We start from the raw sequence: 26064 nt of genomic DNA, 5'->3' as shown, positions 1-26064 counted from the left end.
AATCTCAATCATGTCAGCGTGATTTCATTATTTTAAGTGCTTTACCTGTCATGCCCTCAATCAAATGTCTTTTCAGCTACTACCCTTTTTGTTTGTTTAAGAGAAGCTCTGTGTGAGTATTTCAAAAAGCATGATTTTATCAGTTTTATTCGACATTATTCACTGTCAAGAAGTGGTGAAAGACATTGAGTAAGCTCTCTGAATTCATTGTTCTTGGTCTCTGTCACTGAAGCTTTGATTCAGAATTGAATCTCATCTTTTCTAACACTTGCTTGTAAGTCTGATTTTTTTTTTCCAGTCTCCTGAGATTGAAAACTCTTTTTTTAAGGGTCTTGCTGTACTGCTTTCAGCTTTCCCGGGACATAATTTTCTTTGTGAATCACTGCATAATGGTAGGGAATAATGATTATAATTGGTGCACCACAGAGGTCTGTCGTTTTCAGTCTTTATGATTTATGATCTCTTAAAACGAATTAAATATCGACTTTGATCCCATAATCAGTGGTTCCAATAAATTGGTCAATCTGTGGACGATTTTTCAGGTACACCTGCGCAATCTAAAACAAACCAGTTTAATATTTCTGCCACTTAAAGTCAGGTCTTCAATGTTTTTAAGCAACGAAGTCCTCTTCAGGAGGAAGGAGAAGGCAGGAGCGTGTGATTAAATGCAGTGCTTTCAAACAGGAGATGCGTTCAACTCCGTTAACACCCACATAGACCCCTGACACTGACACTTCTAGGTTACATTCAGTCAATAACACAACACTTTATGAATACTTTTGTCAGATCCTGGTTGGGTTGGTTCGGGTTGAAAAAACCACAATGGTCAGAGCTCTTTTTACATCTGCTTAATTGACACCATTTTCACACTTCAGATGTTCTTTTAACGTAGTTATTGGTCATGACTGAGTGCAGAACAAACCACAAACACGGTGGTTTTAAGGAGGAAAGTGTCTTTTTTCTGCTCATGACTCATGACTAGGTTTGTGTTGAATGACTCCCATAAAAGATTATTGCTTTAATGTTGTTTATAAGAAGTTTTTACATTGCCTCATTAGAATAATTTTGAAGCGCCTGCAGAGGTCAAAGTTATTAACTTATACTTTAATTTGAAACCTTTCTGAGGCTTCACCTTTGTTTGGTAAAGAAATACAAAGAAACAAAGAAAAATGGCAGCTACAGAGATGCTGCTTTACTGGCACCTTTATGTTTTTATTTTATTCCTTGATGCAAGATAACTTGATTCCATTATTTAGTAGGATATGGTAAGGGCTGTCGGTAAACATGACAGATGATGGATGTGTGTTTATGATTTGAATTAATCTAATTTTAATCTTGGAATTAATTGAAATGATATTCCTCAATCTTTCTTTGCAGAGCACAATGTTATTATTAATATAATTCTATTGTAAGGCTAATATTGGACTCTGGACAATACATAGACTTCATTAAGTAACAAGGATATGAAAGACAACATGTCAGCAGGTGGATGCATAACAAATGTGGGAAGAATGTGATTAATAATACAAAGGAGGATGTTCGAGCCATTGCCAACTTTAACATAGCCTTATCATGATGTTACTGTTTTTGTGTTTCACCCTTCCTATTTCCCTCTCTGTAACTGCACGTGAATCCAGCTGAGATGTCGAAATGTGAATATATTTTGATAAAATGGTACAACTGTTCATAGAGATGCAACACCACAAAGATTTTTTCCATTATTTACCAAATATCTATTATGTTGCTGGCTGCCATTCGTCTAGGCATGTTTAACGGGACTAAAACCAAAGTTTCAAATAAGGTTTGTGCATATTCAGACTGTATCCTTAGATATTTAAGTCATACACTTGCATAATTAGAAAAAAGCATACTACCACACCAGGTTACAGATGCACCGAAAAAGTAAGAAAGAGTAGTTTACATTTGGAATTTCTGATGAAAGGACATACACTCTAAACACTATTTTTATTTAAGCTCATCAAGCTCATCAAATTGCAACAGTGTCGGATGCCAATGCATTGCATCATCTTTATTTAAAGGCGTTGTCACTTTTTATTTGAATGAAAGGGCAGCAACAAGCACACTTCAGTCTGTTTTCGAACAGTTTTGTATTTTAAAGACATGTTTTTATGATGTTTTTCCACCACCTTCAAGATATATTCTTTATTTTATGCCAGCCTTATTTTTCAAAGTAAGTACCGAAATTATTGCTGTACTTAAAATACTTTTGAAAAATCCCCAAGTTTGGAATTAATACGACATTTTATGTCCAGTTTATTAGACTGTGGAAGACCTAGCTGATGTCAACAACTAAACCGTTGTAATGCTACTTCCCGCTGGTAGGGGGCGGTGTACACTCCCATGCCTGTACACTAACATGGCGGTCTGATGTAAGAAAAATTTAGGTATCACATCTCAGAATCAGCGGGAACAACACAAGATATGTCATTAGATTTTCGACCGTGAAACAGGAAACACGTTTGGATTTTTATGTTAGATTTGACTTCACGAGTCAATCGATCTTCCACAGAGCTTTGTTCGGGATTCGATCTCGAGTGGCTGGTCTGCTGTTTTTCCGTGTTCGGTACATGGTATTACAGCCATCGCCACCCGGTAGGAAGCCAAAGTCGAGCACACGGTGAGCTTATAAAGGTGGCCATTTCAACTAATCGGTTGCTATCTAGCGTATGACAGTATATGTAGCGATAGACTTCAATGCTACTTTAGCCAGTTAGCTTCGCCGTCTGTGTTAGCTAAGTAGCTTGGCTAAAAGACTGTGACTTGCTGGAAAAACAAACGAGTTTATTACTCATTTAACTTACCTTTTATTTTATTCTTTACTTTTTAAAGATGTGCCGAAATGATAAGTGGTGTTTACCTATGAGTGATATGAACTCTTCGCCAATGTATTACAAATGTACACTTACACTGACTGAAACCGCGTAAAATGGTCTGGTTTTGAATAGGCTTTGGTGTGTCAGTATGAGGCAACCGGGTATCGGCATAATATTACAGGAATATGCCTGACTTTGTGGCTCCACTTTTCCACTGTCGTTTTTTCAAAGTACCTAGCAAGTTAATAGGGTCTGAAATATACCAAATACGTCTCTTTGGATTTATTTTTTTGTCATTAGTCTGTTAAATAGTGGTTTGAGTCAGTCACTCCCAAGGCATGATGAAATATTACTGTATGTGTGAAGCCACAGTAATGAATCTTTTTGGTAATCTTATGTTTCATATTTCCTGAATTTTTGTTTTTATCATTTTTGTGCTGTGTGTTATGTAGCAATACATGTTTTTAACTTAATGTATCCTCTTGTCTGTGCAGCACATTGAGGACTGAACTTGCCCCATACATGAGGAAGCATCTTACAGGACAACTTTGACGCCAGAGACTCAGAGCCTATGGATCAAATCGACTCTGAAAAAGGTTTGAATAGACATATATTGGTAGTTTATCTCCTTATTTTAGTCCTTGTGCTCTACCGTTACTGTTTGTCACAGCACTGTTTCCTAAAAATGGGAAAAAGGCCCTTTTCAGGCATGAGATGTCATCAATCTGTTTAGGGAATGGGAATTTGTCACCTTCCCAAATATGTTACTTACAATAAACGCTGAAAGTATTGTATAACTGGTGTCATCACATGGTTTGTCCAGCGGATCACTGCAGTTTACAGTACTGTCTTGAACACATTTAGCAGCGTGTGCATGCCATCTGATTGGCAGTAACCATATCATTCAGCCTCAACGGCACAGACACAGACCTTCTTTAAACGTTTTATACCATTGGCATAAAGTTGTATAGGTGTAAAATATCCAAAATTCTTTACAACTACACGCTGTTGAACTATTTGCCTACGCTGTCATTCAGAGTGGTGAACCCCTTAATCTCTTCTCTTCTTAAAGCGTCTTAAAGCATTAAAATCCATCCATGACAATCCCTGAAGATTTCAACCACCTCTGCTTAACTTACTCAAAGTTTGTCAGCAGACATTTATTTTATTTTATGTCGTTATCCATCAATTTATTGAGCTATTTTTCCTCCTCAATTCCCACTGTACCATTACAGTTTCCCTTCGGGGATTAAAAAAAGCATTATGGAATTATATTTAAGTACTTGCCAAAGGTGTCAAATCAAAGTGAGTTAGCAAGATGTGTCAATCTGTATGCTTCTAATGGTCTTTTTTGAATGATTTTTACCTTTTTTTCTACTTAAGTGGTTACTTTATTGACTAACCACACTTGGAGGATGTTCATTGGGTTTTTTTTAAAGATAAAATTCAATAGCTGAACTTTCTGGCTGTAAAATATAGCTAAACAAAAAAGTTAATAGAACAAAGAGAGCAGAAAATTCAGTTGATTGAAAAATGATCTAACCATGAACCAAAAATATCAGAGTTGGTGCTTTGTTTCATCTCCTCTGGATTGCGTGACAACTTGAATTCTTTGAGGACTTGACTTCATCAGTCGGGTTACAGCAGCTGACGATCAGCTGAGCAGGATGGAGTCTAGTCATGAAGCATTTCTTTCAGGTTCTTGGCTATATTTTCAATGGGAAGCGTGTTGTGTGCTGTATGTTTTCCTTTTACAACCTTCCCATTTGTTTAGTGCCTGCTCCAAATTTTAGACGCAGCTCATTGTGATCAACCAACATCTTTTGCCCCACTCGGAGTTGAATAACCTCCTTTGAAGGAGTTTTGTAATCCTTTCCACTGTTTCTACTGACAGCTCTCTTGTTGGGGCCATGCTTCCTGTTAGGCTCTGCAAGAACTCTCTTTAGAAATGGAAAATTTAGGGTGATTCCATATTTTTTGCTGCCAGATTGTTCAGTTATTAAAGAAAGGTTTTATCTATCAAATCTGTGTTTTTTTTTAATTGTTTTTACAGTATGAAAACAATGAATAAACATCCTCCAAGTGTGGTGGTTCCATCATTTTCCCAGTGGTTGCATTCAGTGTCCATATAAAATAATCATGTCACTGTCCTTGCAGGGCAAGAAAAGCCACCAGAGCAGAGTCCACATTTAACACCCAGCTCAAGAGGACGACAACGGAAGAAAAACTCCAGATATCTTGATTATGAAACGGATGACAAAGATGTCGTTAAAAGTATCGAACAGAAAACACCTAGAAAGAGCTCAGGTGGGCAAAGAGCAGCTTCTCAGAGGAGTGCGGCAAGAAACAGAAAAGCTAAGACAGCAGCACAACCAACTACAGATGAAGGAAATGAATCAACGGACAAAAGAACTCCAGAGTCTGTGGGTCAAACTGTTGCGAAAACGCCTAAAAGGCGAGCAAGAGCCAAGAGGTCACTGTCAAAAAACATGTCCAAGAAAGCTGCCGTCACGGATGGCGACCACCCAGCTGGAGAAGCTGGAGAGGGTGTAGTTGAAAATGCTGTGCAGCAAGAAAATGGAACGCCAAAGCCAAAGAGAAAGTATGTCAGGAAGCAGCCTGTACAGGAAGTTAAAGATCCACAGTGTGAGAAGGATTCAGGGAAACTTCCGACCGAACCCGAGGAGGAGGTTGAACCAGGTGGCCGTCGCAGAAGAGGGGCTGCCAAAGCGTAAGTTACATGATGTTACCGTATAAAGCCAGAACTTTACTGGTAATTTACACTTCTGTCAGCCATGTGCATGCAGAACTGAAAAGAAATGTCTTCCACCAACAGCCAACAGTTGATATATGTACATGTGAACTTAAAGTACTCATTCTTTCAGTAGTAGATAGCAGCTCTAAACAAGTGTTATATTAAAATCCGAATGTCAGCAGTCACTAACGAAAACTAATGTTAGCAAACTCTTCCAGGGCTTTGAAGTACCTCCACCTTTTGGCAAAAGAGGTGTTCTCTCATTCCAGTGAGGAACCAGACTGCCAGCCTTCTGCCAAAAGTGAAGACAAGGCCTCAAAGCAGAGAAATCTGAAAAAAAGCAAAGGTACAATGGAAATCCTGCCACTGAATGTACTGAACCTACTTTAAATTTGCATGACATATTATAAACTACACTTTGAACATGTTGAAACAACCACCCTGCAAATAAAATCTGCACTGAAAGTATTGAAGCTGAGCAGCGCTCTCTGCTGAGTGATCGGCTTAAATGAACAACACCGACGGTCAAACAGAGGTTGTTTTAACCAAGGAAAGGATCCCCTAACAGACCCAGGTTCCTAGAAAAGGGTCCAAATGATGGACATTTCTTGGATCCGGGGTGTGGCATCCGTGGTTTCTGTGTTGTGTTTCTTCTAGTCTGACTATTAGTTAATGTTTTGGCTGATTGGGTATACAGGATAGATTTGTTGATATCAGTCCCACACGCCAATCTTTTTGTTAATGGTAAAGAGGTTAATATGTATGTCAACATGCCAACATTTCCTGTCATAGCAGCTATGTTTTGGTGGTCAGGGGCAGGCTACAAGCACAGGTATTATTCAGGATTTTAACTGCTAGTAATATTAACCAATTAATTGTTGAGTTTGCAATGCAACATGTATATATTCTGACATTGATTCTTTGTTGTATATCTGTGTGGCTGTAAGGCCGAAAGAGGAAACGTCTCAACAGTGACAACAGTGACGCTGCAGAGGATGAAGACTTTGTGCCAGATATGGAAGAGGAAGACGCTGATGAAGTGGAAGATGAAGAAGTGGAAGAAGAGAATTCAGATGCAGACTCAGACATTGTTGCATATGGAAGAAGTCCATCAGTGTTTCACGTGAAGAGGAGCAATGTTAGTGGTTTTCATCATCTTGACGGTATACCTTTAAAATGTGGTGTCACACTTTTTCAGTTTGTGGGCACAGTGAGTTTGAACCTTATTAAGCCGTTATTGATCAGTCTTTTCAACTTTGTACGTTAGATTTACATTGAGGTTGCAAGTCTGGTTGCAAAATGTATCCTGAGTGGAAAAATAATTACCCATCACCTGCAAAGTTATAGGTTGAAACGTGTATAGATAATGCAGCATAAAATGCACACTCATCCGGGTTGCTTTTCGCAGGCTCAAGGCTCGAATGGCAAAGCCTACAACGGGCTCCCATTGAGTGCCATGAAAACTCATTGGGACGTTGCTGAGACAACCAAGAAGTTGTAAGTATCTTCAGCCACTGTTGCACGCTGGTTGTGTTCATTTGTTCACAAATTGCAAGCCTGAGGCTTAAAGCATCACTAGAGAGTGCTTTTTTTTTACTAAATCTATTATGGATAAAATGCATCTTCTAAATATTCTGTAAAGGCAGTTTGAGGCCAGGAAATGTGCATCACAAAGGTTGTTTTTACTTGTGTGTGTGTGTGTGTGTGTGTGTGTGTGTGTGTGTGTGTGTGTGTGTGTGTGTGTGTGTTTGTGTGTGTGTGTGTGTGTGTGCACGTGTGTTTTCAGCCGGGAAGAGCACTACAGCAGCTGGGTGTTCACAGAGTGGGTGCCTTCCACTAAAGATTGGGACGCTGTGCCACAAAGGTAGTTTGTTTAATCCTGGCTCTGATTAGGCAAGGCAAGGCAAGGCAAGGCAAGGCAAGGCAAGGCAAGGCAAGGCAAGGCAAGGCAAGGCAAGGCAAGGCAAGGCAAGGCAAGGCAAGGCAAGGCAAGGCAAGGCAAGGCAAGGCAAGTTTATTTGTATAGCACAATTCAACTACAAGGCAATTCAAAGTGCTTTACAGATACATTAAAACAGTAGTAATAAAAAGGACAATTTAAGTTTTAAACAAAAAAGAAAGAAATAAGAACAATAGATAGAAGCAGATCAAATCAGTAGTTAAAATGTGATTAAGTTTTGAAACTCAAGCTTCAGATTTGGAGCTTGATTAGGGTTTCAGTTTGATTCAGTGTATTTATATGGAGCCAGTTCATGACAAAGGGGATTGGAGGGGCCTTTCACTTTGTATTTTTGATTTGCTTTCAGCTAATCAATCAGCTTTTCAGCCACAGGATGAATGAAATGTTTACAACAGTACAGGTTATTCACCAAACGTGTTTCCATCCCCATCAACCTTCTCTAATGTGAAATGTTGGGGAGTTTGCTCCACCAAGTGGCATCAGAACAGAGATAAGATAAGCTCAGGATAATATTAGAGGTGTGATAGCTAAATGAATCCTCAGGTGAGATGTGTGTCAAAGGCAAATTACTTGGTAAGATTTTGTGAGTTTTCTGTGTTCTTCAGTGATTTGGAGAAATACCTGCCTCAGGAGCGTTGTTCAGCCGCTTTCACAGTGTCCAGAGAAGGCTTACCCGCGGAGAAGGAGACACCTAAGCTGACACTGAGGAGGTGAGATTGCCTGAAGACGTTACAACGATCTCTTTTGTCGAATATCATGATGTAGACTTAATGAAACTGGAAACAGAATGTTGGCAATCCTGTCTCCGGTCGGGCTACAGGTGAAACTGATCAGCCGTCAAAGTGGGAGATGGCGTCCTGTTTTGGTTTTAGTGCAGCGACTTCTCTAAAATCAGATTTGGTGCTCGATGTTTGTGTTCATGTTCTAATGTACCTGGCAGGTTTGAGGCGGTGCCGGCTCACCCGGATCGCTGGGACATGTTTCTGTTTGCTGGTGGACCGCTCTGGGCCATGGAGTGGTGTCCGACACCAGATGGCGCTCCTGCCACTCAGTACGTTGCTCTGGCCTGTCATCGAGGAATGGACGACCTGCACTATGTACACCAGACTTGCACAGAACCCGGACTTGTTCAGCTGTGGGACTGTGGCAGTCTGGAGTACAACAGCAGGTACACATGAAACGGACTGTGGGATTCTGCAGATATTTGAAGACTGACTCTTTTCACTGTATGCCAGTCCATACAGCTCATTATCTTCTGTGTTATCTTTTGTTCCTCCACTGCCATCTCTACAGACCGGATGCCAAGCCAGCCCTGGTCTACGGGTTGGCCCAGGACAAAGGCTTCATCTGGCACCTGAAGTGGTGTCCTGCTGGAGCCTGGGAACTTCCCAGCTGTGTCAGGAAGGTATTAGGTTGTTTAAATATGCAGTACACGTTTTAGCCTGTAGGTGTCAGTATGTAATATTGAAAATGTGATTTCCTGCATGCTTTCCATCCCCTCCATCCTTCAGGCTCCTTTCTTGCCCAGGTTGGGTCTTCTGGCCGTAGCCTCCTCCAGCGGTGTGGTCACCATTTACAGCCTGCCTCACCCGGATGCTCTGCTCTCCAACAAAAAGCTTTCTGGTAAGACGAGGACTCTTCATCACAACTTGCTCTCTTTAGATTAGTTATTTTTGTGTCATCACAGTTTTTCTCAACTGGGAAATTTAGACCCATGGAAAGTAGACACAAGTGAACAAGGGTTAAAATCTAAAAGCAAGACAACAAACTCAACTCAACTCATTCTGTTAAGAGTTTCCATCTGAAAACTCTGGATGAAAATGATCGAACTTTGCGATGGAAGTTGTGGCCGCAAGGTATCCTGTGCTAAAGGAAATCTTAAAGGACGCTTTGGAGTTCCTTTCCTCAGTACTGAGAGAGTGTGAACAGCTCTTATCATGGCTGCTACTAAGATACTTCTGGGTCATTTCACTCATGAAGGTTCCTGAGCAAAATAGACTACTCGACTGGACATCTGTAGGATGAATTGTGTTCAGCAGAGGGCAGTGTTGGCTTTTCTAAAGTCATTATTTCAGTTCTCTGCTGTAACCTGTGAGGAAACAGGACTGCAGTATATTAGTGCTGCACTTTTATTTCTTTTTTTTTATTATTATTATGGCAGCCCGATAAAATTTAACAGCGAGGCTTTGGATGAGTCACATCTTACTGAACTTAACCCAGCTGTTGAATTTGCAGAACAACAAAAGCTCAAAAAATATGTTTTTTAACGGGAGCCATTATCATTTGGAAGCACTTTGCACCCCTGATCTTTGACCTAACATGTGCTGCTGTTATGTTTCATAAAGACCTCCCACATCTTTGTACTGTATAGTTTCAGGAGTACTTACACACCAGTGTTGATGAGGTTGTGCTGGTGGTATTATCGAGGCAAAACGCTCCTTCTCACATGCTTACACCTGCATTGCAAAGGAAAATATAGTGATGTACATTATCTTCTCTTTCTAATCAAGTCATTTAAATATGTGAAAATGGTGTAAAAAGCTATTCGGTTTGCAGTTAGCAGGAACCATGCAGCTAGTTGGTTAAAAATCTGAATAATATCCTCAGCATCAGTCTTGTTGCAGGCGTTTATACACAGCCTGATGAACTCAGTGCTGAGTATCTAATCAATCAAACAGCAAGATTATCCATCACGGAGCTCATTAATTGGACCACATCTTGTGCTTAATAAAACAACCGGATCTTCCAGGACCCTAACTCCACTCTTAAGTGTGCACGTATAATGCTTGAGGGTCTGTAAAACTGCTTCATGCAGCTTAAGAAATGACTGTAGTTAAGACTTGAAAGCTCCCACTGAGGGCTCTCCAGGAGTATATGCTGACATTATGGATGGCGGAGCCTGTGGTCCAGTCTACTCGTATCACAGCGTCAGCCGCCTCTGGAGCTCTGCTGATAGAAGACTGTGTGAATGAGATTAATGACAAGCTTATCAGCCACATCCATCACACAAAGAAACGTGCTTTTGTCTGCATCTGTGTGTGTGTGTGTGTGTGTGTGTTTAACTGTCTGAGTTAGCCCAGTGGTACGGGCTAATGTGAGTAAACACAACACCAGTCTGAGATCATCTCAGTTCAGGAGAACACACACATTAATGCTTTCACTCTTGTATCACAGTTGACACAACGTTCTTCTCCATCCCATTTAGCCTTATCCTATAGGACGAGTCCTCTCTGTTGCACAGTGTGGCATCATTGTTGACTGATATTTGTGAATTCCCTTATCAGGAAATCCAGGACTGTTAGTTTAAAATTGCGCTCTTCTTTCTCTCTCCAGATCTCTCAATAAAGCTTTGCACAATTGAATTAAATGAACTTGCCTAAATTACATTTAATCAATGACACCCCCCCCCTTTATTCTTATTTAAGGGCGCTATTATTGTCATTTTTTTATTAGAATTATAGAATTAAATGCAGTATATTGGTTTATGTCCCAGCTTGTCTTCACTTCTCAGGAAAATGTCCAGTGTCTGTCCTTGGATATAAAAAGCTGTATAAAACCTGACATTTAATTTGAGTTTTTTCATTTCACCCACTGCTTCATGCTCTCTGGTTTCCTTTTTATTTTGTAGTCATGGATCATTGGGTTCTGTTTCCAAAGAGCTGCCGCTGCTTCTGATCAGCCCACTGCTTCCAGCAATAGGTTATTATAGTTATTGGATGGAAAGGTTGCCACACATTTGAAAACAACTGCACCGAAACACACACCGAAGACTGAGACTGAGACTTACACTGAGCTTTAGAAGCACCGATACCTGTTTTTTTGTTCTTTATTTGTTGATTTCTACATCTTTTCATGTGTGATTCCTTCACACTTTTAAGGAAAAGGACAAACAAAGAATGGTCATCATTTGCCAGTATATTATTAGTTTATTCTTTTGTTTTATTTAAAATTGAAACATATTTGCCAGAATGAGCAAGTGAAAAAGCTGCTTTTGCTACAACATCCAACATAAATTCTGCTTACTGAAGAGCCCACAGCTCATGTCAACAGCCTTTAACAGATACCATCAGCGTGGTGTAAAGCTTCACTAAAGCTCCTTAAACAGGTCAAAAAGCCTGCTAACGTTGCTAACATCTTGCTTTTGAGCCAAATGGAAATGCTAAATCGCTCATTGTCAGATAACTCTGTTGTAGTTGCAGGTTTTATTGACTCTGAGACAGTTGGTAGCTCTTTCTGTCTCGCTGTGTGAGGCTGACGTCTGCAGTTCAGTCAAAAATGATGATAATATGCTGGTGTGGTTATCTCAGGAGGTTTAGATCATCAGAAATTATGACCCGGCACAACCTATAGGAGACAGCGTAACGCTATCCCTTCATGTTCCCTGAGGAGATGGTGGTGGTTACTGGATCAGTTCTGCACACATTGGTGCAATCAGAGCGCCGTGGATAACCTACCAGTACTGGAGTGGATTTAGTTCAGGAGTGTTATTACTGGGGAAAAAAGCAATCCTTTAGATTTACTTTCTTCTCATCCTCTTGGCAGTTTGATGTGATGGTCTTCACAGGTCGCACAGTAGCCAACTGTGTCCAACCTGATCACTATGCTCCACCTCTTCCATTAGTCATACACGCCTTAGACTTTAATCCAGTGAGATGGGGATAGAGGGCAGTTTTGAAGACCATTTTCTTGATGATCAAAAGTGACTTTCACACCTTTCATTTATTATCTTAGCGTTAAACAAATATCTCCACGAACCAGGTAGAAAAATAACTTGTAGTGTTTTCTTTTAGGGTTACATTCACTTTGAAGTGGGCCTACAGATGTGGAGAGCTGAAAAATGACCGGTGAATTACTCTGGACATGATAAGCACTAATTCTGTCGTTTTCCCGTATCAGTTGAAAGGTTAAATTGGCTTGAATGGGGTTAAACGGGGTGTCTATGTGTGTCTACGTTGATCTGTCTCCACCAGCCCGCTGCTGTTTGCAACAGATAATTATAAATTGCTTTTGTCCATTCAGTCACCAGAATGAATGAGCAAGTGAATGAGAAGAGGAGGCTGTTAAAGCGGCAGAATTGGAGGGGTGGGTGGGGGGATTGGAGGTATAGAGCGACGCAGGCAATGAGGGAAAACCAGACAATAGGGAGAATGTGAGACAGCGTAGTGAACTCACATAATTTACAGCAACGCTCTCCATCAGACAAGGATCTATAATTGAAATGACAAAGAAGATGCATCACCAAGCGGGTTGTTAGTGTTGGAAGCTACGAATTTAAGGCCTTGTAGCTGACACATCGTGTATCCCTGCTCTGTCAGTCATCAAGGACTTACATAGGGTTGGGCGGGGAAGGATGTTCAGCAGGGGGAGGTCAAATGGAGGCCAAGTTGAAGCGCTTTAGGATGCATTGCAACAATCAGCCTGTTATCATTTGTCAGTTTAGGTTTAATAATTGTAATGTTAGAGATCATTTTTAGATTGAGATTCACAACAAATGAGGCCTTTTAGAGGAAAAGGTCTTTTCAAGGCTCAGCGTACAGTTCAATAAGCTCCTATTAAAGTATTAGGTTGCGTCCTTTCTTTAATTAGGTGGAGGCAAGTTGATGGAGAGTACGAACGAGTGAAGAGGACACTATTGATTCAGTAATGTGAACTGGATGAGGAGGGAAAACTAATGATTTAGAACAGTCTGACACCTTCTTTTGTTATTGGATTTTACATCTTTTAAACACAACAATGATCATTGGGGTGTGCACAGCTGAATTATTGCCAATGGGCTGTTAAACAACCAGTTGTTTTTTTTAATTATTTCAAGTGTTTCCATCCAGGTCTGTCTGTAAATGTGGTCCAACACACTGTAAATATGTGTAATTTATAAAGTTTGATCATTCACATGTTTCTGTGATATTATGATAGTATTAAATCCTGATTCTACAGTTATACCCACATATTTCTAAACCATCGTTTTTTCCCAGTATCTCCTCGTTAAAGGTTTTTATTTGTATAAAGTGCAAATGAAGACAAAAGGAGAATTATTCTGCGTATTGTACCCTGACTCTTTTTGAACAAAATTGTCCCTAAATCTGAATAATTGATGACTTGTGTCACTGTGAAGTTGTTCTTGTTCTTACTTCTGAGTGGCATTTAAAAAAGTCCTGAAAGGAGAAGTTCGTTTTTTTTAAAGCTGGAACTTATTTCTGGCATAAAATACGTTCATCTACTCACCGATAACAGTTTGGTGAAAGTCAGCATCCTTTGGACGATATTTAGATCACTCAAGATCACTCTGGTAGCTCAGAGCTGCTGTGTTATTGTTATTGGGGGCTATCGGGGGGGGTTATAGGGGGCTTTCGACACACACATCTACAGAAATGACGTCATCTCCGCGCCGCTGCAGCACAGCTCATTCACTCCATGCTCTGTGACGGTCGGCTAACATCACACAGAGTTTGCTACTGCTATTTTTGTGCAACATGGGAGGATATTTATCAGATTTTGACGACGTGGACGACGACTTTGAGTACGATGGACGTCCTTAACGGAGTAAATTAGCTGTGATGCAGCAGCGCGCGTCGATGAAGTCATCCCAGGAGACGCATGTGTAGAAAGCCCCCTATAAGCCCCCCGATAGCCCCTGATAACAACAACACGGCAGCTCTGAGCTAACAGTCCAAAAGTACGTGTTCATTCATTCATTGGTCTTAAAGTATTGGTGAAATGAAGACAGATAATGCCTTATTTAGAGGCTGTATCGTCTCTGCCCTGTTCTCTCCCGTTATATGGCTATACGCCGATCTCCAGTAATCTAAATATCATCCGAAGGACGCCAACTTTCACCAAACTGTTATCGGTGAGTAGATGAACGTATTTTATGCCAGAAATAAGATCCAGCTTTAAAAAAACCTAACTATCCTTTTAACCTACAGAGTTGAGTTGAGTAGACTTCTTGGTGTAACTTTGTAGCTAATTTTGCTGAATTTGTGTGTCTCCCCTAGAAGACGACAGTAAAATCCCACCAATATACAAGGTAGGATTTTGTTGGTGTGTCTCTTTCTCATTTTATCACATTGTTAAATCTGTAGTTACCTCACAAAGCCACCCACAGGGAATACCAAATGGAAAATAAAATGTTTAATGTTACTGTTCTTCCATCTTGTTTTCTGCAGGTACGAGGGGTGGTAACACTGAAACTGGGCTCCATCAGAGCCCCACGTAATGAGAAGAGTGGACAGGTCCTGTCTATGGATTGGGTGCCTCAAAAACCACACAATATAATTGCTATTGGATTCTATGATGGTATGATTTATTTCCTTAGCGATGTTCTTGATTAACTGCTTTACCGTTTGAAAGAGCAAACTACTGAGAAGCCTCGATCTCCTCAGACCCATCTGTAATGCATCTTTAGTCTTATTGCTTGTGAAAACTATTGCAAGTGTTGCTTCCTCTTTCACTTTCAAGTCATTTTTTTGTTTTTGCGTCGCCTTGTGTCTCATATTCCTGCTTTCCTTCTCCGTCTCCGTCCGCAGGTGTAGTCGGTTTATGGGATCTGTCAACAAAGTCTGCGCTGTTGCGAGTGCGAGAGTCGGACAGGTCGATGAGTCTGCTGCCCTATCGATGCATTCTTGCTCATGACCACGCAGTCCTGGCTCTGGCCTTCTGTTCAGCTTCCAGGTGGGCACTTCATCTCTTCACTCACCTGCGTTCTGATGCTAGATTTACAGGATACTGCGTAGCAGCGACCCCTTTTAATACCGACATGGATTTAAATGGTGGATACTCAATAATATCATCCATGCTGTTTAGAATCTGGGAGTAATATTTGATTCTCGCCTTAGTTTTGTTGCTCAAGTCAAACATGTTCAGTGTTGCTGTTTTCTTCCAGCTCAAGACAATCTTTTCTTTTTCTTTTAATTGCTAACTTACACAAAGTTATGCACGCTGTTGTCTTTTCTCAGCTTGACTGTATTTCAGTATACGCAGGTATCAGTCGGGACTCCCTCTGTCGTCTCCAGTTGATTCAAAATCCTATCTTGTAAGACTTTGTTACGTAAAGTGCTAAAAAAGTTATACGTTATTGTTAAATGTGTACACTTAACTGTCAGTGGCACTAATCTGTTAACCAATTAAATTAAATCGGCCTGTAATGCAATACATTTAACTACTAATTCACTCAAATATGTTGAGTCACTCAATTAATTGACATTTTACAGAAATAGCTAACTAAGGATTAATGTGAAGGGACTTTTTTGAGGATCCTTTAACTGATTTTTTTTATTTTAAAAGTTCTGCTTCACTTTGAGGTTTCTTATTTGAACTAAAGGGGTAGTTTGGCGTTTCTTTTGATTGTTTTTATCATCAAAATTTCTTCAGAAATGCAGAAAAGTTGGATAAAACTGTTGTGTAGAATTATATGGAGGTGGTAGAGGCACTTATTTGAACTAAATGGGTAGTTTGGTGTTTCTTTTGATTTGTTTTTATCGTCAAAATTTCTTCAGAAATGCAGAAAAGTTGGATAAAACTGTTGTGCAGAATTATATGGAGGTGGTAGAGGCACCAGAATCGACCCTTGGGGTACTCCACTCTTGACCACCCCTGGGAAATGTCGTTCTAATTTTCTAACTAAATCTTTACTCCAGGACTGTTAGATAACTGATGCTTCATTGATTACTTTGAAAAAGTTTTTCATCAAAATCTCATTTTGGTACAAAAGTATGAACCTAAGGAACTTCACAATCCACCTAAAAGAGATAATTCGTCATTGAGTGACTTTTGCTTAATGTCTGAAGTAAAAACAACATAACAGTGTTTAAACTGATCATAGGTGGAGATACACCATCGTAGATAAACTCCATATGAGCGCATAGGTGAACGCTGACTGGACAGTATCTGTTATCTTTTTGTTAACCTTTATAGAGGCTCTTTTCCCTCTGAAAGGATTTTTTCCTGCTCCATTATTTAACCAATGCATGTGCAGTTGATGAGCGATGGAGGGGTCATTTACATCATTTCTCTCTGCTTCAATGATCCTATGATATGACGTGCAAGTCAGCATTCGGGGTAAAGTAATATCCAGGGGTAAATTGGCTTTTTATTAAAAATCAGGTATTCTGAGGGCCTGTTTTTTGGAAGCAGCTCTGTTGCTGAGGGTCTAAAATCCACATGAATTGAATTACTTGGTACCTGATTATCCACCAAAAATACTTACTGTGCCAATTGTTGTTGTACGATTTAAGCTTTTCTGCCTTGATAAGCATATGGTTTGTAGAGATTATTTGGACATCCCATCTCTGTGACAGATATGTACACAATTCAGTGTGTATTGTCCCTAAAATGAGTCAGGAGCGCCCCCCTTAAATGTCCTAATGGGCCCCTTTGACCCGCTCCAGACAGCCCTTACTCATGCACAAGTGAATATAAATTTGTATTCACGCTGCATGCTCGCAGGTCGTAGCGTACAGAAATGTCTCAGATTAATTAATGCTATTAACGCCACTGCAGCATCGTTCATCTCTGGGGACTTCTGGGACTCATTTGATAAACAACCATGCTCTTCTCTCCCTTTTTAACACAGCATTTATGTTAAATAAAGGTGAATAACGTGGAAAATCTCCCAGCTGGCAGCAGAAACCTGAGGATACATGGAAGACTGCTTTTAATTAAACAGCTTTATTGGAAGAAATAAAACTGCCGTCTTTCTGTTACTTTTCCTCGTTCTCAACACTTTTTTCTTTTCTTTCTGACAAACATGAACAGTCTGTCATTATTTCTCCACTTCGCACATCAACCACATTGAAATCTGTATTGATTTCTCTGTCTTCATTTATTTTATGGCAGACACTGCTGTCACATTTGATCAATGGAGGGAGGGATGATAAATTCTCCTTCAAGCGTTGCATTAGAATGAAATTCACATATTCAGCCTTTTTTTTTTTTTTAAAAGTCCTGCACAAAAGCTTTGAGCTATTTCTTTACATTTTGCTTCCAATGAGTCAGACTTTCTTGCAACCATTTCAAGTGGTCTTGAGCAATATTTCTCCAGGCTATCTGAAGGTTTTCTTTGAACATTGGCTGCTTTTTCACTCATTTTCACTCCAGTCCTTGTATATGACCATTTTTAATGCTTTTTTTTTATATTTAAGCCACATAGTCACAAGTGACTCAGGACTTTTGCACATGACTTTATTCACACTCGTGAAAAGTAATGGATTGTTTTCCTACCATTGATATATCTTTCATGAGAAACTTGTCTGCCAATTTCTCCCCCAGACACCTGTTGACGACGGCGGGTGAGGACCGCTACGTGAAGACGTGGGATCTGAGGAGGCTCTGTGAACCCATCACTGTTCAAAAACGCAACCTAACCACTGAAATCTGCTGGCCATTGATTGCACCTGGGCTTCTGATTGCTCAAGATTGTGCCTTTGTAGCGTAAGAAAGCTTCTCTGTCATAACATCCGTTTGTGTTCACAAAACGATCATGACGGAATTTACATTGGATTTCCTGTACTGTCCAATCTCGTGCGATGGCAAATATCGCCTGTGCGTCGTGGCTCTATGCGTCGCTGTCGAGGGTTTGTCTTTAAAAAAAAAAGCAACGAGGATTATTAATTTGAATGTGCGTGACTGAGTGATGTTCCTTAGAGGGACTGATGGAGCCTTTACTGTTATTTATCTCATGCATAGACTGTAGATAACAGATGGACTCGGATGTCAGATGTGAAGCCTTAAACCTTCGTGTTAACATCATGAATTACTGATTTACTTGATTATGATGTCAATGGATTTACTTTCTTTGATCAGTGTGCTGTTGGTCCTGCTGGAAATGATAACTTATAACTCAACAGTGAAGCTGCACATTCATCTACATATCTGAAATGTTCTGCGTGTAACACAGTTGGAATGAGCTAAATCGTGTCTCACAGGATTCTGACAGGTTTAGTTTAAAGGAATCTTCATGTTATAAGCTGGGTAACAGCCTGAGTTTCTATAACTGAGCATTAAAGGTACGAACTGAGACCTTATTATAAAGCAACTCAGTTAAAGCCTTTGAAGCATCAAATGCACCATTCCTCCAGCTCTCTGTGACTATTTCCTTTTGTGATAAGATCTCATTAAATCTATTGGTGTTATTTTCTTGGCAAACCTAAAACACAGAAGATGCGAACAACTGTTGAGCAGAGTTATGCAACACTGTGTGCGTGAAGGTTCTTCCCATTTTTCATGTATTTGTTTATATTTTTTCAGGAGAGGCTCCCAAGGAGTCCATTACTTCGACCACAACATGCGCTCCTACTTTCCCATTCTTCGGAATACCTCCGTTTGGGTGAGTGTGACTGTTGTGATGTTCCAACCCTCAATCTTTGGCATCGTAAAGCTTTTCCCTTCAGGAAACTCACCAGGCCTGATTGTTAAACCCAATGAACTTTGTTTTTTGGATTTATATATTAATAATATTTAACATTAACATACAAGGTAGGTTATAAAGTACCAGAAAACCCATAGAATAAAAGCTGCTGTAATCCTAGCGTTGTGTTCTTTATGAATATTTAAACTGGAACTGTAAACCTGGATTTTCAGCTATTATTCCAGCTGGATGGATTATTTACAGGAGCAGGACTGCATCCTGATGGCAAATTAATCCCTGTTTGTTTTTCCCTTTTTATAGAGTTTAAAAATCTTAGTTTGCTGCTCCTTGTATAAACTGTGGTGTAAAATATGGCTACTCAAAGTGACATCTATCACATGGCATTTCATATTGTGGAGTTTCTTTTTGCTCCACAGCTCAAAGAATTCCCAGTAGGTCATTCAGTTGGAGAGTTTTCGTCATGCAAAGTTGCAGTCTGTGTATATCATACCAAAAACCTGTTCCCTGTGACTTGATAAGTGATTGTGACGGGTCTGTTTTTGTGTCATTGCAGTCCTTGTCTTATTCTGAGTGGCTGAACAGTCTGTTGTCATCAGACGACCTCGGTGAGGTGATTTTTGCTGTCTTACCTCAGATGAACTGCACCCTTCCCTACCTCAGACGAACAGTTGTGAGACGTTTTGTACGTATTATTTTTTTTTAACCCCCTTCTCTTCCTTGTTCGTGTTTTCTTCCTGTCTTTAGTTTTAAATAATGCATCACACTTTAACAGCTAACCGTCCCTTTTATTAACCGTTTCCCCCTCAGCCCCTCTACGTCACATCTTTGGTGCCTTGTGATGCAACTGAAGAAGAAAATGAAGAGATGGGAGGAGTGGAAGAAAAAGAAAGAGAGACGGATGCTGCTTCTGAGGGAGGAATGGTTGGAAAAGACAGTTGTTCTCATCGGCAGTTACAGACGTACAAAGAAGCTGTGAAGAAATACTACCTGCACTATACAGACAGCAATATGGTGTGTTGATGGTCAACCTTAATCACAGTAATCTTTGTTCTTGCTCTTATTTACTTACTCACAGAAGACGAGGCACAAAGTAAAGCCCAAACAGAATAAACGTTAAAGATCGTTAAACATCAGCCCCCCGGTGATGTTTGCACTTTTTTGTTCTGACGATCGTGTGTCTGTAGCAGCATGAGGAGAAAACTGCTCGGGTTCTCGTGTTCGTGCTCTTTGATCAGCTAGATTCTGATTTAGATGGATCAATGGCTGGACTTTGCCAACATTAGTGATGGATAGCTAAATGAAGAAAAAGTTAGACATGATTCAAAGAAAAGATTAGAAAGAAAACAATTACTTTTCAGTTGCCAAAGGGAGCCATTAATCCTTGTTTTATCATGACTTCGTTGTTGAATTATTTTACCAAAAGCATCTAGTGACACATTTAGGGATTCTTTTTAGAGAAGCTTGCTACTTTCTGTTGTAAACCTTTGTTATAACAACCCTGCAGCAGCGCAATCAGCTGACCACACTTCAAAGAACTTTTCAATTTTTCATGAGAAAAAAAGCCAAATTCAGAGCAAAGAATTGGCTACGGGATTTGGTCAGATGATGTTGTCTTTATACTTGTGTTAACAGAAACAAAACAGCTTTTTTGGGCAATTAGCTGTCTTAACGTACCGAATATGTGATCGCAGAGTAGGAGAGTTATTTATTATGCTACTAGATATTTGTTGTAGACACAAGTATCTAAACTGTGTATCAATATTCACTTTTGGTCCAAATCACCTTCCAAATTGGTTCCAAAGCAGTCAACATTTTCCTAATGGGTTTATGGTCTCAAATGCTAGTTTACATTTAGTTTAGTGTGGTCAGTTTTATTGTAAAACAGATGATGAAACAATGTGTGCTTCAGGGCAGGGTTACCTTCAGCACTTTCATGTGCATGTGCATGTGGTTTTTGAGCTCTTAATCAGGCTTAAACTTGAATCTTCAGTATTTTAGTCCTCAGGCTAATTGGTCATTTTGGAATGGCTCATTATAATGCAGTTTATAGACAGGACAAAACCCTGAGATGATAAAAAATGCTACTTTATAGAACGTTGTTATGGTAAAACAACCACAACATCCTGTAAAACAATGATTCTCAACCCAGTGGTCAGGAGATTGTTGTGGAAGAAACAACACTGCAGATTTGTTTAATTACATGGCCTGTACTGCTCCTTTCAGGGGTCCTTACCAGCAAACAGACTATTTTGATAAGTTGTGACTCAAAAACATTGAGAACCATTGCTGTACAGAGGTGTAAATATCAGATCTGTGCTGAACTCTGCAACATTTTCATCTTTCTGTAACTTCTTAATGGAAATGTTTGTATATTTTCTTTGCCAGTTAGCTTAAAACTTGGTGGAAATTTACATTTGGACTGAAGCTGCTGCGCTCCTGAACATTCTGCATATTTAACACCTACAATCCTGCCCTCTGATTTTCAGCGGACCCTGGCAGGACTTGAGAGGCGAGCTTTCTGGAAACGCATGAAAAACACAGAGGGAAAAGCAAATACGGACGTGGATGGGATGTCTTTGGCTGCCCTATACAAGGTACAAATAACCTCACTCGAACACGCACAGGTGTCATCAGACTTCTGCTGCATCACCGCACGGAGTAAAGGGGGAAAGGAAAGATAAACTCCAGAATGAGGGAAAGGAACCAGAGGTGAGATATGTGAGAGGAGCCTCTTCCTCCTTTGTCTTCTGCCTCCTCTGATGGGCAGCTATAAAGTCAGGCTGAATGTAATGATGTGTAAAATGAGAAAAATCTCACCCTCATTTGGAGCAGGGAGGGGGAGATGGAAAGCAACCATTTGAGGATTTGATGTGTTTAATTTTAAGAGGCAGAGCTGTGGGTGTTGCTGTGCCCTCTGGGGTGAAATGATCAAGGGGGCACTTCGAGGGACAATCCCAAAACCAAAAAATGCCTCCGAGTTTTTTACTGGCTCTTTGTCCAAAGGGGATAAATTGACGAAAAGAGGAGAAAGGTTGGCTTAAGATGGGGAAGACAAAAATAAAAGAAGACGCACACCAGGAGGATTTATAGGGATGAGGAGAAAAATAGAAGAAAGGGAGGAGGAGGCAGAGATATTGACCTCCTGACGGTGCAGCCGAGTCATTCAGACAGGAAAGAAGAGAAGATAAGTGTCGTTACTTTATGATAGCTATATCTTAAGTAGTCGTAGAAGATTCAGGGTTAAGACCAGCAAAGATGATGTATGTGGAGTCCTGAAGGGATTGATAACAGAGCCATTCAGCTTTTACACCCTAAGCGTAATACAATGCCGATGACACAGCATTATTACTCTTTCATTTTCTGCTATAAGTTACAGACATTTATTGTTTTCTTGCTTTTGGTCTCTTAAGGACTGTTCGTGCCAAGAACTATAATAATAACCCGTTATAACTATTTTAAATATGTTGAAAATATGGATGGGCAGCATTTTAACAACTTATTAATGCTTAAACTTACACTTATTCAATGTTAAAGTGCCCAAACCCAGCTGTCATTCATCTGAAAGGGATGCGTAAAGTGTATGATTGAATGCATAAAGGTGGAAAAAGGTGAAAGCTAAACAACGACTGCTGCACAGTCCTGAGGTGCTCAGTCAGGGCAGCAGACCAGTCGGAGTTGTTCATCGTCTGCCCTGCGAAACACATCATCACACTTTGTTATGTGAGCCAACCCAGGCTTAAAATCTATCAGCAATGACACAAACAACATCTGAGCCTGTTCAAAGAGATCTGCAGCGACAGATGCAGTCGCTGACAGTTTTCAGAGCAGAAACAACAAGCATAAACTGTCTCCCTCCTCTCCTCAGGTGCGTTTTAACCCAAACATGAGCAGCCATGTTTGGGTTGTGTCCGGGGGCCAGACAGGTCTGCTGAGACTTCACTGTTTAAGGACTTTGATCAGCCCTAATATCAAGAAGATGATTGGTGAAAGCCAGGCCCAGTTCAACGCTCTGTTCCCCGCCAAAGACCAGAGCGAAGAGATGACGGAGCAGCTATAGCAGGAGCTGTCAGCAGAAACACAGACCTGGGAAACTTTGGGTCAGGCTGCAAAGAACTATGATATCAGGTATTACATTTGTGTGTTAACAGTCGTCTGGATATATTCCTGAATATCACCAGAGGATTAATCCTGAGTGCGACACAACAAATTCTGGGTTTTCAAAGCGACAGTTTGCAGACGTCAACAACAGTAAAACTTTCACACGAACTCTTGGATCAACCAGGATTTTTCACCAGTAACATCATCACAAACCGAGCACTGGGCGCTGCTTGCTTTTCAAACATATCATCACATCCGCGCATCCCGCCGCGCCCGACAGCTGGCAGTTAAGTGCCTTTTCAACGCTCATCGATGGAAAACTTTCTGACCTTTTTCTTTTTCTTGTCGTTCTGTGATGGACATGCAGGTTTATATTTCAGTAACTCAGCAACAGCCAAGAGTTAGTTTTCAGCTCAGTTAGTGACTGTGGCGGTAGATTTAAGGACTTTATATTTTGCATAGGCGCCTAACCACAAAACAGCAACATTTTGAATAGTCGGCACACAACCGATAAGTTGTGCTCGTCCACAGCGGGCCCGCCTCCCTCTGACTGTGCAGTCAGTAGCGAAGGGGGGCCAGCAGCTAATGAATGTGCATTATATGATTTACGACCTCTCCTTCTCATTACCTTTTTATTACAGTGAAGATACCCAGATACCAATAAGATAGTGTTCAGGACAGCAGACATGATGTTATGCAGGAAATAGGCTCGACATGAATGCTTGAAACCTGGACTATTTTCATGGTGATTGATGTCCCAGTCCGAATTCAAGCTAATCAATCCAACACTGACGCTGGCAGTGACCTCATCAGAAGCTCTTAAGATACAATAATTGCATAATGTTGAAAAAGATCTAGATGCCTGGTCTCACCTTAAAACAGCTCAGCTTCTCCATAGCAACAAAGATAGGAATCAACACCCCTGTAACATCCAGGGGAAAAACAAGAAAGCATTCAACAGCTGTAACATCAGCATGTATTAGGCTGTTTAATAGTAACGGGTACAGGATATCATGCCTGCCCCATTCCCCACTGATGATCACTGCAGAGTGTAATTTCAATCAGATCATCCAGGAGCTCAAAGCAAATACAAACCTTGTGTTTTTAATGGTTATAGTGAGCAGATTGTTTGGCTGTTTTCCACCTATTCAGTGTTATTCATTCATAAATTTGACTTAGTAAACACCTAAAAGTTACAGCTTGGTTAGTTTTGAATTAAGAGCAGTGGAACCAGAGGGTTTGGTCATAGCTTCAGCTGACTGGGCCACTATCAGCTTGTTGTTAAAGGGCAGTTTATGTATATATATGTATTTGCTTCCTGTTATCATTCCCCCGCTGCTTTCTGGGGCTGCTGCTTTGTGTGTTTGACATATTATGTGAATGCCTGAAAGCTGCAGTCTTTAAAGAACACGTGTGTTTCTTCCTGAGCTGTGACAAAGAGCGGTCACGGAAACGGAAACATATCTTTACACAGAACAGGGTCTGTGCACCCTGCTCAGTGTCAGCTGGGCTTAATTCAGTCCTTTCAGAACCAGACAAGTGCTTAAAGTCACTTTTGTCTTAAAAGTTTATCTTTTCCTCCACCAACATGCAGTCTGTCCCTGGTCAAAATGTGAGAAATGAGACTAACCTGAACAACGTGTTTGCTCATATTCTCTGTTTGCTAACACAAACATCCCATCACAGATCATGTTCGTTGCTTTTAAAGCCTCTTCTGAGGTGCTGTTGCTCCCAGTCATGCAGGTCCTGTCCCACTTTCTAACACTTGGCCGTAGCCCTCTGTTATTTTTGTTTTCTTTGGAAAAACAAAGAGTAGTGATCATCATTTTGCCATTCAAATGTCCTCAGAAGCCTAGTTAAAGCGATAGATGGCCGCTACCCATTGATACAAAAAGGGGTACCTTATCCCTGCCAAGCAGAGGTGGAAGGGAATTGGGATTGGGCCTTTTTCATGACTCTAATTTCTGATTTGGTCTTAACACCCTCAAAGTCTCCCTCCCACAGAGCCCGCCTGGGCTCAGCTGAAAAAAACAAACATTTGGTTACTTAAACCATTCCTTTTGGTTTGTGCGCTCTGCTCTACAGACAATGGTGAGGTTATATTGGTGCAAAGAGGAACAAATAGTTAAAAGTTTGTTTTAAAGCTTAGCGCACTGCAGCTCTCTTCATAATTACATGCTAAAGTCATAAGAAGATGCTTTCAAAATGTAACCAGCTGTCAGCTAATTCCAGTACTTCATTCTTTAATTAGTTTTAGATATCTTGAATAACAAATTGCTTGAATTTGGCAGCATTAAGCTCATTTTATAACTGCGAGATGGTATTGTAATACCACACAATAGACGGATGAATAGATACTACTGATTAGAAACTCAAAAAAAGCGTCAGGAGCAACATGAGCATTTATTTTAAACACTTATTCGTTTATTCTGACCTGCCTGTCACAGATATTTAGCAGCATGTGGCTTTAGTTAATGTGGAAATTAATGGGAAGTTTCCATGACTTAGGTGTCTAAATACTGAAATGCTGCAGTGGAAGAGTTCTGAATGTACATTTCTGAGCTAACAATGTGAACGTGAATGCACCACAAAGTCCTCACCAGCATCTGTGGGTGGAAATCAAAGGCATGAATTCGGAACCAAGCGGAACAAACTAGTCGATCTTTTTCTGTCAGCTGACTCTAACTGGGCTTCACTCCTTCCTCCTTACTGGGGATGGTTTTATCAACGGTGCTGAGACTCTGCTGTTGTTTCTATGTTAAAAACTCAGGCTACAAACTGGCGAAATACTTGAATTTTTTCTCGTTTTAAGATTTCCCATTTTAGATCTTTCCTTCACCTGTTTCTCTTGTTGTTCTCCAGTAGTTTGTTGTTTTCCCTTCCTTTATTGATGTTTATCTTTAAAAGGGAAAGTTACAGGTGACAGTTTCTCTGTTCTCTAAGTTCAATTAGGGGTTTTAAAACATGCTTTTTTTTTTCCCCCAATTATTTATAAATGTCATTGAAAGTTTCAGAATGACAGTGTTGTCTGATATTATTAATTTATATTGAATAA

The 26064-nt window shown here is 40.3% G+C and overlaps 1 protein-coding gene across 2 annotated transcripts; it reads left to right on the top strand.

Moving 5' to 3' along the window:
- The first annotated feature begins 2383 nt into the window (after window positions 1–2383).
- gtf3c2 (general transcription factor IIIC, polypeptide 2, beta) lies at window positions 2384–26064 on the top strand. Of its 2 annotated transcripts, none has more exons than XM_075459361.1 (20): window positions 2384–2638; window positions 3329–3430; window positions 4992–5565; window positions 5808–5935; window positions 6537–6727; window positions 6998–7086; window positions 7376–7453; window positions 8155–8259; window positions 8490–8717; window positions 8843–8954; window positions 9061–9172; window positions 14542–14573; window positions 14713–14842; window positions 15073–15217; window positions 17813–17974; window positions 18791–18869; window positions 19465–19593; window positions 19719–19922; window positions 21398–21505; window positions 22777–26064. In XM_075459361.1, the coding sequence occupies exons 2-20, from the start codon at window positions 3406–3408 to the stop codon at window positions 22966–22968; spliced, it is 2823 nt and encodes a 940-aa protein (XP_075315476.1). In that variant the 5' UTR covers window positions 2384–2638; window positions 3329–3405; the 3' UTR covers window positions 22969–26064. The 2 variants fall into 2 exon arrangements, with proteins under 2 accessions (XP_075315476.1, XP_075315477.1); XM_075459362.1 differs by lacking the exon at window positions 2384–2638 and adding an exon at window positions 3168–3221.

This window comes from Odontesthes bonariensis, chromosome 24 (genome assembly GCF_027942865.1).
Source record: "Odontesthes bonariensis isolate fOdoBon6 chromosome 24, fOdoBon6.hap1, whole genome shotgun sequence".
NCBI classification, from domain to species: Eukaryota; Metazoa; Chordata; class Actinopteri; order Atheriniformes; family Atherinopsidae; genus Odontesthes; species Odontesthes bonariensis.
The sequence above is the reverse complement of the archived record's forward strand: the minus strand, read 5'-3'. Positions and strand labels throughout refer to the sequence as shown.

Bases quoted from the DNA above. Each gene is read 5' to 3' on its own strand.
- gtf3c2 (XM_075459361.1), top strand. From the start codon at position 3,406: ATGGATCAAATCGACTCTGAAAAAG. The intron at 14,843-15,072 runs GTATGATTTATT...CTCCGTCCGCAG, and splicing joins TGCTATTGGATTCTATGATG to GTGTAGTCGGTTTATGGGAT. The intron at 17,975-18,790 runs GTAAGAAAGCTT...ATATTTTTTCAG, and splicing joins CAAGATTGTGCCTTTGTAGC to GAGAGGCTCCCAAGGAGTCC.